The sequence below is a fragment of the Echinops telfairi genome, unplaced genomic scaffold (genome assembly GCF_000313985.2).
Source record: "Echinops telfairi isolate 266 unplaced genomic scaffold, ASM31398v2 ScPeMD7_1;HRSCAF=3_0, whole genome shotgun sequence".
In the NCBI taxonomy this organism is placed as follows: Eukaryota; Metazoa; Chordata; class Mammalia; order Afrosoricida; family Tenrecidae; genus Echinops; species Echinops telfairi.
In genome coordinates, this window is record NW_022103896.1 from 2,415,755 (window position 1) to 2,433,638 (window position 17,884).

At 57.8% G+C, this 17,884-nt stretch overlaps 1 protein-coding gene across 1 annotated transcript in view; it reads right to left on the bottom strand.

The window, feature by feature from the left end:
- DENND3 (DENN domain containing 3) overlaps positions 1 to 12,849 on the bottom strand; it is a 98,393-nt gene extending 85,544 nt beyond the window's left edge. Inside the window, exon 1 of the mRNA XM_004697637.2 lies at positions 12,615 to 12,849. Coding sequence (XP_004697694.1) covers positions 12,615 to 12,849 — 235 coding nt within the window. The remainder of the gene's footprint in view (positions 1 to 12,614) is intronic.
- Between the last annotated feature and the right edge of the window lie 5,035 nt (positions 12,850 to 17,884).

Sequence of the window (17,884 nt, forward strand, 5' to 3'; positions counted from 1 at the left end):
TGTATACCCTAGCTTGTCGTGCATTCTTTCCAAAATCGGGACTTTTAAAAAATGCTGCGGGACGCAGGAAAAATTGTTAAAAATCGGGACTGTCCCCCCAAAAGCGGGGCGTCTGGTCATCTTAAGTCCTAGTCCACACCCACCCCCACCATCCATGGGGCCACAGGATCCCTGGGGTGGGTCTATGTCCCCGTCCGTGAGGAAGCCCGCCCATCGCAAGGGGCGACAGACATGCACCCACCTTCTTTATGAGCAAGTGAATCTCTGTTCTCCCAAACTCTGTGCCATAACGAGGATCTTTCATCAGCCCGGCTGGCCGGAGATCAACCACGTCTCTGATGTTCTTGTGTGTTCTACCAGTGCCACACGTGTTTGCTAAGCTTATCTGGGTTCCCACAGGCAGGGGAGAGCCTCAAAAGCTTCCACAGCCAACAACCAGGTGGGAGGCCTGCACTGGACGGCGGTGCTGTACCTGGATCCTGGGGACACCGGGGAGGGGAACCTGGGGAGAAGTCTAACAGCCACTCCTCCTTACCAACCACGAGGGAAGGATTTTCATATCTTAGCAACTGTTTTCTCAGAGCAGTGTAAATTGGGACAGGTACTCCCCTGTCCCAAGAAATACAAACAAAAAGGATGCTGTGTCTTGAGGGGAAATCCAGTGACGTCAAGCATGTCCACGATGGAAGCATCTCACACACAGACGTAATATTCCTACAGACTCGAAGCTCCCACTGTCTGGCCTCCCTCTCTCTCTCTTCTGTTTATTGAGTTCTAATAAAACAAATGAAAAATAGCATCCAGTCTGATGATCCTTCTGGGTTTATTTAAAACCAAGTAGTTCCACCGGTCAGTCCCTTCATCCACCCTTCTGTGTGTGTGTTTGCATGTACAGTTGTCCCGCAGGCGGCTCCCTAACACGAATGGTTCTTTCCATCCTCAGGATGCCAGCCTGATTTGCATTCTTTATGGTAAACAGACCTCACTTCTGTTTTTAAAGTGCTGTCATTTATTTCTTTCCTTAAAAAAAAAAGAGGCAGGGAGAAAACATATCAAGACTGTTCATCAGAATTCGTTCTAGTGCTGAATACTGAGAACAGAGATGATTAGTATTTCTGCTTTCTCTCTTTTGTTTTGTCCCTAGCAAATATTCTTAACCTGTCTAAAAGCCAGAGAAAATGACTTCACTTTTAAAGCGAAGGGGAAAAGAAACACAGATTGCGAGACAGCAGTGGACAGAACAGCTCGACTCTGATTTCTTCAGGCAGCAGATATGCACTGAGCAACTTTGGGGCCTGGTTGTCGTGTGTGCTGTCGTGGGAGAACTTTAGGGGCTCGGGTTCTCACACTTCTCCCCTGCCTCCCTTTTCGGACACACTTTCCCTGCAATTATTACATGCTGCCATTAGATGTCAGGAAAACTTTCTGTTTGAGCCACTTAATACACATAAATTCTTTTTTTAATTCAAATACTTTTACAGGGGGCTCTTCCATCTCTTATCACAATCCCTACATTCCTCCCGTGTGTCAGGCACATGTGCACAGATGCAGCCACCATCATTTTCAGAGCATTCTCTTCCCACTTGAGCCCCTGATATCAGCTCCCCATGTCTTCCTCCTCCCTCCTTCCCCCTCACCCCCATACAAAAAATTCTTATTGTCTACATTTTACCTTGCGTACATGAATTTTATTTTTGAAGGTTGGGAACATCATGACGGGCAACGTTACCGAAGCGGCTCGACTTTTTGTCTCCGTCGTCTGAGTCAGGCACACGACTCGAGCAAACCAGGGGAGTCATGTCCTCAGTTGGTGCCCCTCACACCAGGTGGGCAAAGTCGCCCAGCTTTGGAATCAGCTGGATCTCAGTCCTGTCCTGGCTCCACCATTTACTTGCTCGATCCGCTTCCCCTCTTGGGTGCGCTCAGCTCTGTACTGGGCAGTAATGGAGCCTACAGCACAGGAGTGTCTCAGGCATTGGGAACACTGCACGTCTAGGAACCAGGAATAGCCATTTGTATGATTCATGCTGCCGCCACCACCCGGAGAGCCCTGACTCCGTGTCTCCACTCCTCCTCCGGGCTCCCTCTGCTCACTTCTCCCAGCAATCACTGCTGGCGTCTTCAGAGTCCATGGCCTGAGGGCTTTCCTTCCAAGTCTCTGAGGCTGTCAGGTGAATGCCGCTCTGGGGCTCTGTGACCTCCTGTTGACGTGACCCTCTTACTGTGGAGTGATTCTCTCTCTCTCGCTGGACGCTGGTTTCACTGCACCAGCTTGCACATATGTGCACACGTGTGGCAGGCAAGAAGCTCCCCCCTGTTGTCCTGAGGGGCCACAGGGTCAGTTCTGATGCATAGCAATCCCGTCAGGTGCAGCAGACTGAAATGGCGTCTGGTCCTGCACCGGCCACACTGTCGTTCCTGGCGTCTGAGCCTTCCTGTGGAGGGACTTCCTCCTGTTCTTCACCAAGCACAATGTCCTTCTCCCGATCCAGTGTCCAGCCTTCATAGGAGGCCACTGGAGACAGCGTGGCTTGGGTCAGGTGCCCCTCTGTCCTCACAGGAACATCCTTGCTTTTCAACACAGGGAAGGGGTCTGGTGCAGATTGACCCAAGGCAACCTGTCCTTTGATCTCCTGGCTGCTGCTTCCGTGAGCATAGATTGTTGTGGTTGGAAGGGGTGCCAGCCCCCCACCACTAATCACGGGTTCGATAGGCACAACTGTACAGTTGAGATATATAAATATTATATTAAAGTCATTGAGAGCATGAGAGATAGAAGAGAGACAGAAATAATGGAGGCAGACACATTTCATGGTGGCAATGCTCACCTCAGCCCCCTTGGTGGTCCACGTGGAGAGAGGGGGAAGGGAAGGAGGACAAGGGGAAAGGGAACAGGGGAGTGAGGACGGGAGAGGAGAGGGAGAACCAAGGAGAGGCCAAGGGAGTATCCCAGAGAGAGATCTTTATTGCTAACCCAGGCCTATATATCTTTGGAGGGAGTGCAAGCCCCCTAATTACAGGTAAAGGCATACGTCACAGGAAGGGGTTGACTATAGGTTTTACAGCAATGAGAGGGGAACAACTAGGGATATACACGCAATAGGGAGAGGAGGGATTGGGGGTATACCGGTGACAAGATGGGCGGATCCTAGATTCAGGAGGCGGCCTAACTTTGGATGTCACCGAGCAGGTTTGACCTGATCTCTGGAACTCCATAGAAACCGTTATCAGTAGAGTGTAAACTCCACCCACAGGAGCCAAGCTATTGGTCCCAAGCCTTTATGGAGAAGTAGCCCATTGTCTTTAACAGCAGGGAGCGGCCCTACCTGTCTGGCAACTGACTGCCTTCAGGGAGGATATCTCTAAGCATTTGACCTCCCACCATTTGCTGGCAAAAAGCCCCTAATGTTTGGCATGTCTTTGGGGGAGACAAAACTGGGGAAAAGTCTCTTTATAATCCCACAGATTGTGGATCCAGGCAAGAGGAAATTCTTGACAACTTCAAGCTTTTCTCCGTGTCCCATGACGTCACCTACTGGTCCAGCTATGAGGATGCTGGTTTTCCTTAAGGTCATCTGTACGGAAGGCCGTGGTCCTTGCTCTTCACCAGCAAGGGCTTCCAGTCCTCCTCACCTGCATCTCGCAGGTGGTCAATAAGCCCTCCTCCAATCCTGATGCTGCATTCTTGTGTCCCAGGAGAGTATTGGGAGGAGGGTGAGAGGAGACCTGCTAGGCTTGCGTTCAAGTCCCGATGACCACGTGCTGGTCCTGTGACTTTGGGTAAGTATTCAGGAGACTGCTTTTCAGTCCGAAGGAGACAGGGTGCCCACTTCCTGGGTGTTGTGATGTTAAAACCAGTGGCAGAAATCAATGAGGAAATGATGTGGGCCCACACAACGAGCTTGTACGAGGGAAATGGCAGCCAAGGCAGCCTTTGCAGAGGAGCCGGGGCTTCCCCCAGAAACACAGGGATCTCGAGCTCGCTCTTCTCCCTCTCTGTCTCTGTCTGTCTGTCTGTCTCTTGCGCTCATGCACAGACACGTACTCACATGCTGGTTCACACACATACTCAGACACACTCCTAGACACTCACCCACAAACCCCTTTCACACACATGCTCACACTCTTACAACACCCAGTCTCACCCACTCATTCACACACTCACTCATTCTACTTACACTTACACTTACACTCTACTTACATTCTACTTACACTTCTCTCACACTTTCAGACTCTCTTACTCACACTCTATGCTCACGGGCACACACTGGTGTGAGCACATCCCAGAAACCCGGGCTTGTGGCACATGCCCACTCAAACAGCCTTCAGCCCAGACAGCACGGGCTTGCTGAGGGGGCTGCTCTGAGAAGTCGTCACCTTGGGGAGCCGTTCTCCACCCCAGACCCAGTGGCCTCACTGCGGGTGCCCGGGTCCCCATGATCACAGTGTCAGTGAGGGTTCACCTGCAATTCCAACCTGGCGTGAGCGGGGACACAGATACCTGGCCACAGTCTGGCTGGAGGTGGGCAGCCAGGGAGCCAGGCCCAGGTCAAAAGGCCATGGCCATCAGGACTCAGAGCCTGCTGCTCTCCGGGCCCTGTTCACGTGCACACACCCTTGTACAGGTAGGTGGGTTCAGGAGAAGCCGGAGAAAGTCTGAGTGCTGAGCCCAGGCGGTTAGGAGCGAGTCCTGGCAGCACAAGGAGTGAGCCCCTGACTCCTCTCGGCAGCTGGGGAGCAGGCTCGGGTGGGGCTGGTTCAGCATCTGGGTCACTGTCCTGTCCCTGGCCTTTGGCTCAGCAAGGCTGCTATCGTTCCAGGCCTCACATGAGCAGTCACGGGGGGAAGGAGAGGGACCAGCCATAGAGGCTTCTCTGGAAACACTCCATGCTCCCTGTCCGGCAGGCCTCAGGAATAGTCACACCAAGAGGAAAAGGGGTGAGGCTGGAGTGCAGACTGAGGCGCGGTCCCCACCAGCAGCCCCTCGTGGGAGCAGAACTCCCATGCAAGCTCCTGACCCAAAGCCAAGCTAGTTGCTGTTACTCACTGCCACTGTCCTGAACCACTGTGAGCCTGAGTCACTGAGATGGCAAATGCTTACATATCTGACTCACCTCTCTCCAGAGAAGCTGGTGGGTTTGAACAGCTGACCTGGGGAAAAAGTGACCCAATGTCCAACCCACAGCACTCCCAGGGCTCCTTTGCCACCTAACAAGTCACTGTCCCTGCCCCCGAGCCGGAGGTCCTGCTGGGGCCTTTCCCCACACCCAGTCACCCCAAGAGCCGAGACGCATGCTCAGGGGCCCCAGTGCCTGGCACAGTGAGTCTTTGTGTGCTGGTTCAGGACTTCCTTTAGGCAGTGGACAGCAGAGGGGACAGCAGAGGGGCCCCGGCTCCGAGGACACAGTTCTGGGAGGCTGCAGCCCACAGCTAGGGCAGGGAGGAAGTAGCAAACAATGGTCCCCAAGAGGCCAGCTTCGCACTCCAGACAAAGGAGGCTTCCTGTACGGGAAATGATCTGGGAGGTGGGGGTGGCTTCTGGCGGGAGCAAGCTGTGGACAAGGGCAGCAGGAGCCAGTCAGGGCACCCCCATCCCTGGCTAATGGCTACCGGCGAGCAGCCACCATCCAAGTCACGAAGGCCTGCCAGGTCCTGCCTTGGTGTGTCGCTGAGCCTCTGAGCCACGACCCCAGGATCAGAACAGCCCACAGTCCAGCCTCAGCACCCCTCCGCCCAGGGAGCTCAGCATACACGCCTGATGATGTCAGGCACTGACCCCTGGGGAGTGGACACAAGTAGGTGCAGCTATGCCGCGCAATCCTACTGTCATCCTAACAGGACAGAGTAGAGGCCAAGCTGGGTGATGTTGCAGGTCTGGGGCAAGGCCAGCTCCCGGGGAGGCGCCTCCTGGGCCCGCGGCGTGCGTCAGTAGCATGAGGAGCAAGCTCAGGACATGGACAAGAAGGGCCCAGTATGACCCTGAGGCTCCGCTGTCTGTCGGGAGGTGGCACCGCGAGGGGCGCCCGTTGCCACAAGTGTTCGACCCATCCAAGACCCAGCCTCAGCAAAATGCAACGAAGGGGAGGGCGCTGACAGTGCAGGTGAGTCTCTGCACCGTCAGCGTCCCTCGGGGTAGGTGCTCACGGGACAGCGGTGAGGACGCGGTGCAGGAGAAACACTGAGGGCGGCACCCTACACACAGCACGGATCAATCACTACCCTCCTCCTTGGCCCCCGTGCCATCAATGTTGGGCCCGCACGGTGGGTGTGTGGTCAGGAGAGACCAGTCCCTGGAGGAGGACACCAAGCTTGCTAAGTGGAGGGGCAGCAAAAAAGAGGCAGGCCCTCGATGAGACGGATGCACACGGCGGCTGCACCGACGGGCTCAGACACAAGGACAATGGGGGGATGGCGTGGGCCCGGGCAGTGTGCCCTTCTGTGAGTCAGCACAGACTCAGTGATGCCCAGCTGCAGCAATAGCGTGCCTCTTGTCATCGCTCCCATTGCCACCCATGGCGAAACCTGTCCACTGCCATGCCAGCTGCACACTTCTAATCACGGGGGAGTGTAGTGTGCCACAGTGAAGCCACGCTCAGTACACAGGGACACTTGCCCTGCCTGCTTAACGGAAGGGATATGTACATACTGAGAAGGGAGATGGGCAGGTGAGGAGGGAGGCAGAGACAGAGGGGTACAGCTGTAACTTCAGGACCCCAGGAGCCACTGGGGGAGCAAACGATGGCCGTCCTCCAGAGCCTGGTCCTTCTGGCACCTACATTTCAGCCTTCCGGCCTCTGAACTATGAGCAGATGGGGTTCTCTTGTCTGCTCTTTGTTAGGACAGGTCTAGGAGTCAGACACCCCGTGTCCCAAAGACAAGGCCACTCTCCTGGTCCTAGCCCGGTGGGATCTGACAAGACTGCAGCCCCCTATCCTGAGAAGCTGTGGGGCTTGGGCTTCTCTAGGGCCACCTCAGACCTGCTGGTCTCCAGGGGAAGCAATCTCTGAGAAAGTGTCATCTGCGGTCAGCGGTCAGCCCAGGAGGAAGTGGGGAAGCGGAAGCTACTGAGTGAGCACTTGTCACCCAGTCTTCCTGGCCTTTGGGGAAAGGTGCTACCTCTGCTCTGTCTTCTGTCTCTCCTAGGAAGATGTCTGTCCTTGGAACCACAGAAAGCCCCTGCCCCCGGGGGTTCCACTCATCAGGGCCTCTCCTGGAAAGGTGGGTGGGATTTTTCCTCTGAAGGGCCATGGCCTTGACCACAAGCCCATCAGTATGAAAGGGACCGTTTCATCTTAAGAATCCCTGCCCCGGGACAGGCGCCCCAGCGGTACCGTGGTGAAGCCCCTTTGGGCCAGCCCAGAGGTCCGGGGTCCAACCACACCAGCAGCCGTGCAGGAGCAGGAGTGTGTATCAGGGACTGATCCCTGCCCTCTGCGGTGGCGCCCAAGCCGAGACTGCCAAGTTGGCAGAGCACCCGCTCCCAGGGCTGTGGGGAAACCAGCCCCGCACACTACCACGGGTCCAGTAAGCGCAATTGCACGGTTAAAATATATAAAGATTATAGTAAACTCATAAAGAATAATATAAGAGAGAGTAAAACAAAGAAGTCAGACCCACTTCATGATAGCATGCTCACCTCAGCCCTTCTTGGTGGTCCATGTGGGGATGCGGGAGGAGAGGAGGGCAGGAGAGAGAGCGATTTATTTCTAATCAAGGCTTATATATCTTTTGGGGGCATGCAAGCCCCCTGATTACAGGTAAAGACATAAGTCACAGGAAGAGGTTGTACTATAGGTAATACAGTAATGGGAGGGGCACCATCTAGGGTTGTACACGCTATAGGAAGAGGAGGGATTAAGGGTACCCATGTGACAAGATGAGCAGACCCCAGATTCAATATGGAAGCCTAACCTTGGACACCCTTGAGTGGGCTTGACCTCCTTGGGTTCTCCTTCAGGGAAATCATCTACAGTACAACTATCCTTATCAGAAGGGAGTGGGCCCTACTTAGGGTGGGACAGACTATACAGTCTGATTGCTCTAGATGGCTGATAACCCTTAGGGAGCATAACTTCTGACCTGCTTTCGTTGACCTCCAAGGGTATAGTCGTTGGCCAAGTGTAGCAAGCAGCTAGGTTTGGCATTTATTTGGGGGATACAACTTGGGAAACATCTTTCTGTATCCTACAGAGGGCCTCCTCTTTCTCCCACAAAGACATAGGAGGATTTGAACCTCTGACATTTGGGTTCCCAGCCAAGTGCTTTGCAACTGTGCCACAAGGGCTCTTTCCACAAGAAACTACAGCTTTGGAACCTCGGGGCAGCTGGCCAGAGAAGAGCCGGCTGCACAGCCCCTACCAACACCAACAGCCCTGTGGGTAATCGGATTTCCTGTGGTCTGGTCACTCAGGACTGCCTGCTCCAGCCCAGTCCGTGTGGGGCTTCCTCTTCCCCACGTCTGTCCCCAACCCCGTCCCAGTGACCCCGGCGACGCAGAAAGCCCTCTGAGGGGTGTCTCTCGCCAGCCCCTGCTGCTTCAGGGCAGGCGGGGCCTGGAGCTGCCCTGTGTATCACAGCAGCCTGGTGGCTGCTCCCACAGATGGTCCCCACTCTGGGATAGCAAGTCCCAGGCTGGCTTCCTCCGCTGCTGTCACCAAGCTGCCGTTACCATGGTGCCTGTGGGAACAAGGTGGTGGGCGGGCCAAGCTGCTCGGAGGGGAGGGGCACTGGGGGCAGGGCTGCACGGCTGGACAGACTCCCAACACAGATAGGCAGTGAGCAGTAGTTCCCACACAGGTGGCTGCAAGGCATGCTGGGACAGGCTGCAGGGCCACCGGCCTGGCCTGCTCCTGTTGCGACCTCTGCCCCCTGCCCCGACCCCAACCCCCTCAGCCAGCTCCCCACATGGCTGCCGAACATCAGGTCTCGCCCACTGCCAGCCCTGCTCGGTCTCCATTGCTGCCAAACCCAGACTCCCCAGAGACCACCGCACGGCCGGACCCCTCCTCAAAGCTCTCCTTCTCTCTCCCAGCCGCACGGCCCCCCTTCCTCCCGTGGCCCCAAAGACCTCAAGACTCTCCTTGCTTCTCTCCCAGCTGCATGCCCCGCCCCTTCCATGGCCCTGAAGACCACCACATGACCAGACCCCTCCTTAAGACTTTTTGATCCCCTCTCCCGCCCTGAAGTACGGCAAGCTCATTTCCAACTCTGGGCCTTTACACGCACCCGCGCCTTTCCCTACCCCCACCCCGTCAGCCAGGAACCCCTTCCTTCAAAGGGAGCTCCTTCTTGTCACGCAAGTTTTAGATGCAGGGTCACCTCCTCCTCGGCAGGGCCTGGCCTCTCAGCAAGGTGGACTCCTCCTTTCCCTGGGGAACGTGAGCCGACCAGGGCAAGGCTGATCAATCTCAATCCCAGCTGTGTCTCAAGAAGCACAGACAGACAGACGTGCTACCACTGCCCCAGGCTTGTCTCCAGGCTCGGGCCGCCCACTCTGCCCCAGAGGCTTGTAGACTTGGCCATCAGCCTAAGGAACCACCTGCATGAGGGGTTCAGCATACCACCTGGCTTCCCCCCCGCCCCCATGGGGGAAGAGTGGGGGGGGCTTCCCTAATACACTATGACACGGCTGACTGGGTGTGTGTGTGTGTGAGAGAGAGAAAGAGAGAGAGATGCAATCGAGATTTCTTCCCCCCCCAGCCTGGAAGGTCAGCAGCCCAAGTTCAAGGAGCCTTGCACCTTCTGAAAGCCGAAGGAAGGAGATGGCCCTGCGATCTCCCAGCGTCTGGTCAGAGAAACGGAAACTCACTGCTGTGGAGTCGGCTCCCCCGGCTAGAAGGGCCACGGAGACAGCGTGCGAGTGCCCCTCTGTGTTTCCCAGGCTGTAGGTCTTCGCAGGAGGCCAGAGCCCCGGCGTTCTTCCCCAGAGCGGCTGGTGGGTTCACACCGCTGACCTTGAGGTTAGCATCCCCATGGGCGCCCCACTGCCCACCAGGGATATCCTTGCGTGGAGATACTTCACTCCAACCTCTGCCTCTGTCGCCTGGCCTTCTCCCTCTGGGTCTCTTGTCCTCGTCCTGTAAGGACACCTGTCCCACTGGGTGAGGGCCACCTGCTTGGCCTCCCCTCCCCTCGACTGCAGCCTTTAGTATGGACTGCAACTCAATGTCGAGAAGACCAAACTCCTCACGCTGGGCCAGTAGGTCACGTCACGATACAGGGAGAAAAACGGACGCTGTCTTGCTCTGAACCACGACCAGCGCTCACGGAAGCAGCAGTCGAGAGATCAACCCCCAAACTGCACTGGGTCAGTCTGCTGCACAAGACCCCTTGAAGGCGTCAGAAAGCACGGGTGTTACTTTGAGGGCTGTTTCCGTGATAGCTGGACCCTGACTGAGTAAGGAAGACCAGAGAAGAATGGATGCCTGGAATACCGAGGGAACCGCGGACCGCCCGGCAGAAGAACAAGAGCCTCCATCTGGGAGGAAGTACAGCAGGATGCTCCCGAAAGGCAGAGATGGAGAGTCTGTTCTCACGGACTTTGCACCTGTTACCAGGAGTGTGGTTACTTGGGAAAGCGGAGGGGCCGTGGGAAAGCAGAAGGCCTTCGACGAGATGGGCGGACACAGTGCCCAAGGACCCAAGTACCACGGGGAGGGAGCGGCAGGGCCAGGCGGCGTCCCCTTCTGTGGTACAAAGGGTCACTGGGCACCGACTTGGTGGCACTTAACAACATTCACCAATACCTCACTTCCCAACCAGGTCACCTTCTCGGGTCCCGGGGCCTCGGGCTGGGACTTGTGTTTCTAGGGCAGCGGTTCTCAACCAGGGGGGCGCGACCCCTTTGTGGGACGAAGACACTTTCACAGGGGTCGCCGGAGACCATGTGGTCTTAGGAACCGAGACACCACTCCTCTATCCATCTCCAGTAGGGTCCGCCCACATGCAGATACGCCCACATATGGGGTCACGGCCACACGAGGAACTGTATGAAAGGGTCACGGCATTAGGAAGGTTGAGAACCACTGCTCTAGGGGATGCATCCAGTCCCTAACGGCCATCTTTTAAGAAATGCCGCACCTTGAGAACCCCACGGTCAGCAGTTTGGTGGCATGTAGCTTTCCACTCCCATAAAGAGTTGCAGTCTCGAAACCCCACGGAGCAATTCTACCCTGTGCTACAGGTTACCAGGAGCCGGGACTGACTTGTTTTCCTGCCTAGTTATCACCACTCCCCACTCAGTAGTCAGGCTGGCACTCCCGGGGTCACCAGGGCCTGAACAGGGCCTGCCCACCCACACCACTCCATCCTGCTCAGAAACAACCACCGCGCAGTAAGGGCATGGCCGCCAACCACTTGGTCAGCGTTATTGGTGTCTGCAGAGGGCCCTGCTTCCCCCTAATGACACTGTGAGTATTCACTGTCCACATACCACAAAGGACTCCACAGGAGGCGAGGTGCGCGTGGCCACAGGGACCAGGTGCCCCAGGAGATGCCAAGCCAAAGTCCTGCTATCCTGGAACAGATTCTAACTCTGTGACCCCTACGGCACAGAGTGGAACTGCTCCACAGAGCTTCCAAGGCTGTAATTATTTTTTCTTTTCGTATTATAACAGTTTTACTGACATAAAATTCACATCATCATATAATTCAATGGTTCGAACATATTAAAAGAGAGTTGTGCAATCCAAGGCTGTGATTTTTCATGTAGCCCCGGTGGCGTTGTGAGTTAGGCATTGGGCTGCTAACTGCAAGGACAACAGTTCAAACCCACCAGCCCGACCACAGGAGAAAGATAAGGCTGTTGGCTCCCAGAAACCACAGAGGCAGTTCTACCCTGTCCTACAGGGCCGCTGTGGGTTGGGCTGACTCTGTGGCCATGGCTCGCAATGCGTCGGACCCACTGGTGGCGTAGTGGTTACTCATTGGGCTTGAACCACAAGGTCAGCAGAGGGAAACCACCGCTTCAAGGGAGAATGATGAGGCTTTCTACTCCTGTAAAGAACTGGTCTAGAGACAGGGGCAGTGCTACCCTGTCCTACAGGGCCACTGTGGCCGTGGTTTGGGCTCAGCAGGGAAACAGCTCAAAGCTCGACTGCTCACAGAAAGACTGGCTGTTCAGGTCCACGCAGGGTACCACGGAGCAAAGGCCTGGCAATCGACTGCGGAAAGCCCAGCCGTGGGAGCCACGTGGAGCAGTGTACTGTGACAAGCATGCACAGACTGGACTGGACACAGCCGGTCAGCACGCTGCTCAGCTCTAGGCCCTGGGGATGCACCTGGCCGGGGGCTAGTCTGAGGGTGGGCTTGTGGTGGTGGGAGGGTAGGAACGCTGGTTGTCTCTGCCTGTGCTCCTGACCTGCTCTTCCTCTGTAGCTGTGTGCTGACCATGTCCCTTGGCTGGACAGGACTAGAGCCCTCGTCTGACTGTCTCAGGGAAGGGGCCAGACTGGGCTCTGCCAGGCCCCCTCACAGCAGGCCTTCACGTCCCCACCCAGGGTGACTCAGGGACTCTGTCTCTGGCACAGCCCCCTGCCACCAGCCAGCTCCGCCGTGTGCTTACTCACGACTAGCTTCCCAGAAGTCTCACTCAGGACTTCCTCTTGCTGACTCACAGCCTCCGTGGGCTGTGTCTTTGAGCCCCAGGTCCCAGCTGACAGCCACGTCTTCCAGAGAGAGCTCCGGGTGGCCTACATCGGGCGGCCGCTGGGTGGCCAGCCATTGTGTCCCCTGCCTCATCTCTGAGGGCGTGTTCAGGACAGAAATCCTCGAGGGACCCAAGGCAGTGTCCCGAAGGCGGAGGGTGGCCGGCGCCGTGTTGGGCACATCTGGTTCACTCTCCTGCCTCATGCTCCAGCAACCACCCCCCTGTGTTCCCCCTCCCCCCACCCTGACGAACCGCTTAGCTGCCTCTGCCCCACTCCATCGCCTCAGGGATCCTCCCAAAGCAGCCCACAAATGCCACCTGCCCACCTGGCAGCCACAGCAGCCTTTGTCCCCCGGCCTAGGAGCAGCGCAGGGTGTTTGGACTCTCTGCCCTCCATGTGGTTGGCAGCACACGGCACCCCCAAGATGCCCACGTCCTAACCCTGGGTCGTGTCAACTGACACCGTAAATGGCCTTTGCAGATGAGAGACAGTGAACGTGGCCCTGGATCTCCCAGGGGGCTGTGTCTCCCTGCCCTTCAAGGGAGAGAAGGAGGAGGTGGAGGAGGAGGGGCTGAGGCAGGCGGGAGTGGTGGTCCCAGAAACAGAGGGTGGAGTAATGCCCTCTAAGGATGGGGTGGGGTGGGGCAGGGGCCAAGAAGTGTGGACAGCCTCAGGAAGGGGCCTGGCCCTACCAAGATCCTGCCTGGGCCCTGACCAGCAGGCAGTGTCTGCTGTTTAGACTGAGCGGTTTCCCTTGTCGCAGCAGATGGAGGGCACTCTCACGGTGGACACTGAGTGTCCCTGCAGGGAGGGAGGCTGGGCAGGCGATTTTCAGCACCGCTGAAGGTTTCGTCAGCCAGACGGTGTCTATCAGTGATCAGACGGTGGACGCAGAGTTCCCTGAGAGCCTTGTCCCTGACCCTCCGGTCCTGCTGCTGACCGAGGCCGCTCGTGCAGACACTCTGAGGGCTCCCCTAGAGCATGCCGGGCGACCAGGAATTCCTAGGGCCCCACTGGCCCTCAGGAACTACCCAGAGCTCTTCTGGCCACACCCTCTGGCCAAGAGTGGCTGTCTCGAGACAGCGGCCCTTCAGACTCAGATCTCCTTGAGTCCCCAGAGATCACCATCTGCTCAGATTGAGAAGCGGGAGGTCAGAGGTTCAAGCCCACGAGGCAGCTGAGGCAGGCAGACAACCTCCACCCTCCTGGACCTCTCCCTCTGCAAGGCCACCGCCCACTTCCTCCCTCCCTCCCTCCAGGCCCAGGCCCAGCTGCTGCTGTCCCTCTGGGCTGGCTGAGTGTGCTCCAGGGCTTTGGGGAGAAGGCACCATGCCCCAGGGTCTCTGGCTTGTGGCCTGTACTAATCACAACTGCCCTCAGTGGCCAGGGACTTCCACACCTAGCCAGTGACTTGTCTCCAGGCATGAGGGCTAGAATGGAACGGAGCACACCCTGCTTGCCCCTCCACTGCCCCCTGCCCCTCCCCGCCCCCTCCACTGCCCCATGCCCCTGACCACACTCTCTCCACTGCCCCTTGCCCCTCCCTGTACCCCCTCCACTACCCCCTATGCCTTTCTGTCCCCTCTACTGTTCCTTGTGCCTTCTCTACGTTTCTGCACCCCTTCTCCGTGACCCTCCACTTGAGCTTCCCAATGCCCCCTCAACTGCCCTCACCCACAGCCTCACTCCTCTGCCACCCCATACCTCTCCCTGTGCCCCTTCACTGTCATTGGCCCCTCCCTGCACACGCACACACGCACACACACATACATACCACCACCACCATCTCTGCTCCTAGCTGCTCCACTCTGCACCCGGAGACGGCTGCCCACCCTGGAAACACCAATGTCTTATCTGTTTCCTCCAGGATAGCGTTGTCTTAAAATAGGGCTGCAGAGGATGCCTGAAAGCGGGCAATAGGTGATTGGGGAAGTGCTGGGGAAGGATGGCCGCAAGACACAATGGCCACAGCAGTGGGCTCGGGTCCAGCAGGATCCGTGAGGACCGGCGCAGGCCCTGGAGGAGTCCCGTTTTGTTTGGAGCACATGGGTCGCTGTGGGTCAGCACTCACTGACTTACAGCACCTACCAAGGGCGACACAGACACTGCAGCACAGCGTAACAGCCAGGGACACCCCACTTCCTTCCCTGGCTCTGCTTCTTAGCCAAGAAGCTAAGCGGGCTTCTCAGCGGGTCCTGGGGCCAGGCACCCCTGCGGGGCCTCAGCATTCACGCCTGTGGAGTGGGGGTGTCGTGGGGCCCACAGCCTAGGGTGGTTAACGGGATGGGGTGAGGTAAGACGAGCCGAGCATGTGGACGAGGGCTTGGGACAAGTGAGGGCCATCTGTGTATCTGCTAAATAAGGCTCCTCTCTCTTCCCCTCCTGAGCTCAGACCCAAGTGGGGGTTACCGGAATCCAATGATGAGCTCAGTTAGGGTACACTTGGGAGCGAGGCTCTCCTCATGCTGCTGCCTGGTGCCCCCGTGAGAACTGACACCACCCCACGGGCCCCTTGGCCCCCCAAGGCCATCATCCTGAGGTGGGGCAGGCCGGGGGTGGGTGCGCAGAGCCGAATGCCCTTCATGTGGACTCCAGGTCCCGCCTCCCACCCCCACTACCCCTAGTCCAAAACCTGGGTGGGAGAGCAGAGCACACGGGACTGCTTCGTCATCACGGACTGGGAGGCACAGGGGCAGACCGCCAGGCCTCGCTCCCGCAGCACGGCATGGGTTCAGACCACTTGCTCCATCAGGGTTTTGCCCAGGAGCACACACGGTGGTCAGGCATCAAAGCCCACCATCTCCCTGGCCCTGCTGGCTCGCTGGCTCCTCACAGCACCGCATAAAGCCATCTCACCACCTGCGGGATCAAATGAGAGGCAGGACCCCAGGAAGACCCATGGGGAACTGCCAAAGGTCGTCCCGCCAGGACAGGTGGATGGATAGCTGAACCCAGCCTTTCGGGGTTCTGAGGCCTGCCCATGTCGCCCATCGCCACCAGTGGCCAAGTGCGGATCCACTGGGACCCGAGAGAGTAAGCACTCTCCCCGTCCCTTGGCCGATCAGGGAGTGATGGTTAAACACCAGCTGCTAACCAAAAGGTGGGGGCTGAGCCCACCCAGCTGTGCCCCTGAGGAAAGGCCTGGCCACCTGCTAGCACCAAGGCTGCTCCGAGGGACCCCACGCACACACATACCACAGCAGAGCGCTGCCCGGCCCGCGCCGGCCCCACCTGCCCTGTGACGTTTGCACCCGTGGCTGCACCCACCGTATTCGAGGTCCTTTCCAGGGCCGGCGGTGTCTCATCATCTCGTCAGAACGCCTCCAAAGTCCCCGAGACAGGCCTCACCGCCTCGCCTCGAAGGCGCTTCGAAGGCGCGTCTGGCTGCGCTCCCTGGAGTCGGGTTTGTTCCTTCTCCTTACAGTCCGTGGCACTTCCAACGTCCGGCAGCTTCCTCCGCCCACGCCATGGGGCAAAGGATCGCTCTTTCTTCAGGTTTCTCTAGCCAGTGTCCAGTTTTCGTGTGCACACGAGGGGCTCAAAAAGGCTATGGCCCACAAGGAAACCCTACCCTGTCTGTCACGTGGGGTCACTCGGGCCAGAGTTGACTCAGGGGAATGCTTTGGACAGGGACTCCCAGACAGGAGGGGTGGAGGTGGAGGTAGAGGTGGGGAAGCTCGCTGGCCACTTCTTTTCAATGTGTCTGGACCCAGGTCTGGGTGTGGGCCTTGGGAGGGGGGATTCTCGTGGGGCCCCTGCTACCTGTGACCCTACAGGAAGGCACAGGAGACAAGAGAGGCAGAGTCCACGCCCATGGGGTCCAGGACCCCAGAGCCCAGGGAGCGTCCTTCCCTGAGGCTCAGACACCATGTGGCTTTCTGCCCTCAGGGAGGCGGCGGAGGAGCACGGGCACAGAGCAAGGCCATCTGTCGGGGACATGTGACTGGCCAGGTGGACGACCCTGGAAAGGGTGCGTCAAGCAGTGGGGTCACAGGCACGGGCAACACAGACAGACGCTGACTTGTACACATACCCCAAAGTGCAGCCATCCGTGGGGCGACTCAGTGACACTGCTCGGGAGGGTGTCGAGGCTGTCTGTCTTTGCGGAAGCAGACCGCCCCGTCTGTCCTCCTCAGTGACTGTGGGTTTGAAGCTGAGACCAGTCAGCAGCTGAGCACCTCACTTCCGTGCCGCCCGGGCCCCTGACTGCCGCACAGACCCAGCCGGCTGGCCTCACGCCTATCCCCCCTCAGAGGCACCCCGTGCGGATTTCCAAAACTGCCCACCGTGCTGGGCGCAGACAGCCCGTCCTTCTCCTTCCGAGCAGCTGGTGGCTTTGAACTGCTGACCCTGCAGTTAGCAGTCCAACGCTGAACCCACAACTGACTCCACTCATGTGTAACACGCCAAGACCCAGAACCAAACCCACCACACGGAGTCCATTCACAGCGACCCTTTACTGCTCCCCTGGGGGTTCCCGAGGTTATCAGCCTCATCTTGCTCCTTCAGAGTGGCTGGTGGGGTTGAACTGCCAATCTTGTGGATCCCAGCTCCGTGTGCTTATCCCCCAGGGCCACCTAACACAAGGGACCGTCAAGGGCAGATTTGAAAGATCTAGCTGAGCGGGCACAGAGGACTTTAGAAGTACCAGGCTTCAGGCAGGTCAGGGTTGGGGTACCCAAGACCCTGTGGGCAAAAGGCCCTGTTGAGGATGTGCTTGGTGGTGATGGGGAGCCACCAAGTTTGGGGGTCTCAGCCTGGGTCTGGGGAGCCAAAGACTGAGGTGGGCAATGCTGCAGTCAGAGGGCGGAGAAAAGGAGGCCCAACTCTGGATAGACAGTTGGATGAGGGCGGGGACTGTGACTGGAACAGGGACAATTACAGAGGGTTCGGCAGGGGGTGGAGGGGTGGGTATAGCAGAGAGAGGAGGTACCCAGGGGAGCATAGGGGTGGCCAGGCTCCGGACCCCAGGCAGCGGAGTGGGGTCTGCTGAGGGTGATGGTCCATTTGGTCCTGGGTCCGGAACTGAGGTCCAGCCATGAGGAGTCCCTATGGGTAATGAGGGAGAGCCCACAGAGGGCAGGGACATAGAATGAGGGAGATGTGATAGGCCATGGTCCACACCCCAAGAAGCAGTCTGTCCCACCCATCCGCTGCCCTCCAAGGCCCTTCCTGTCCCCCAGCCAGGCCACCCAGTTCCTGACCTCCCGTGGACCCCCTTGTACAGGGACCCACCC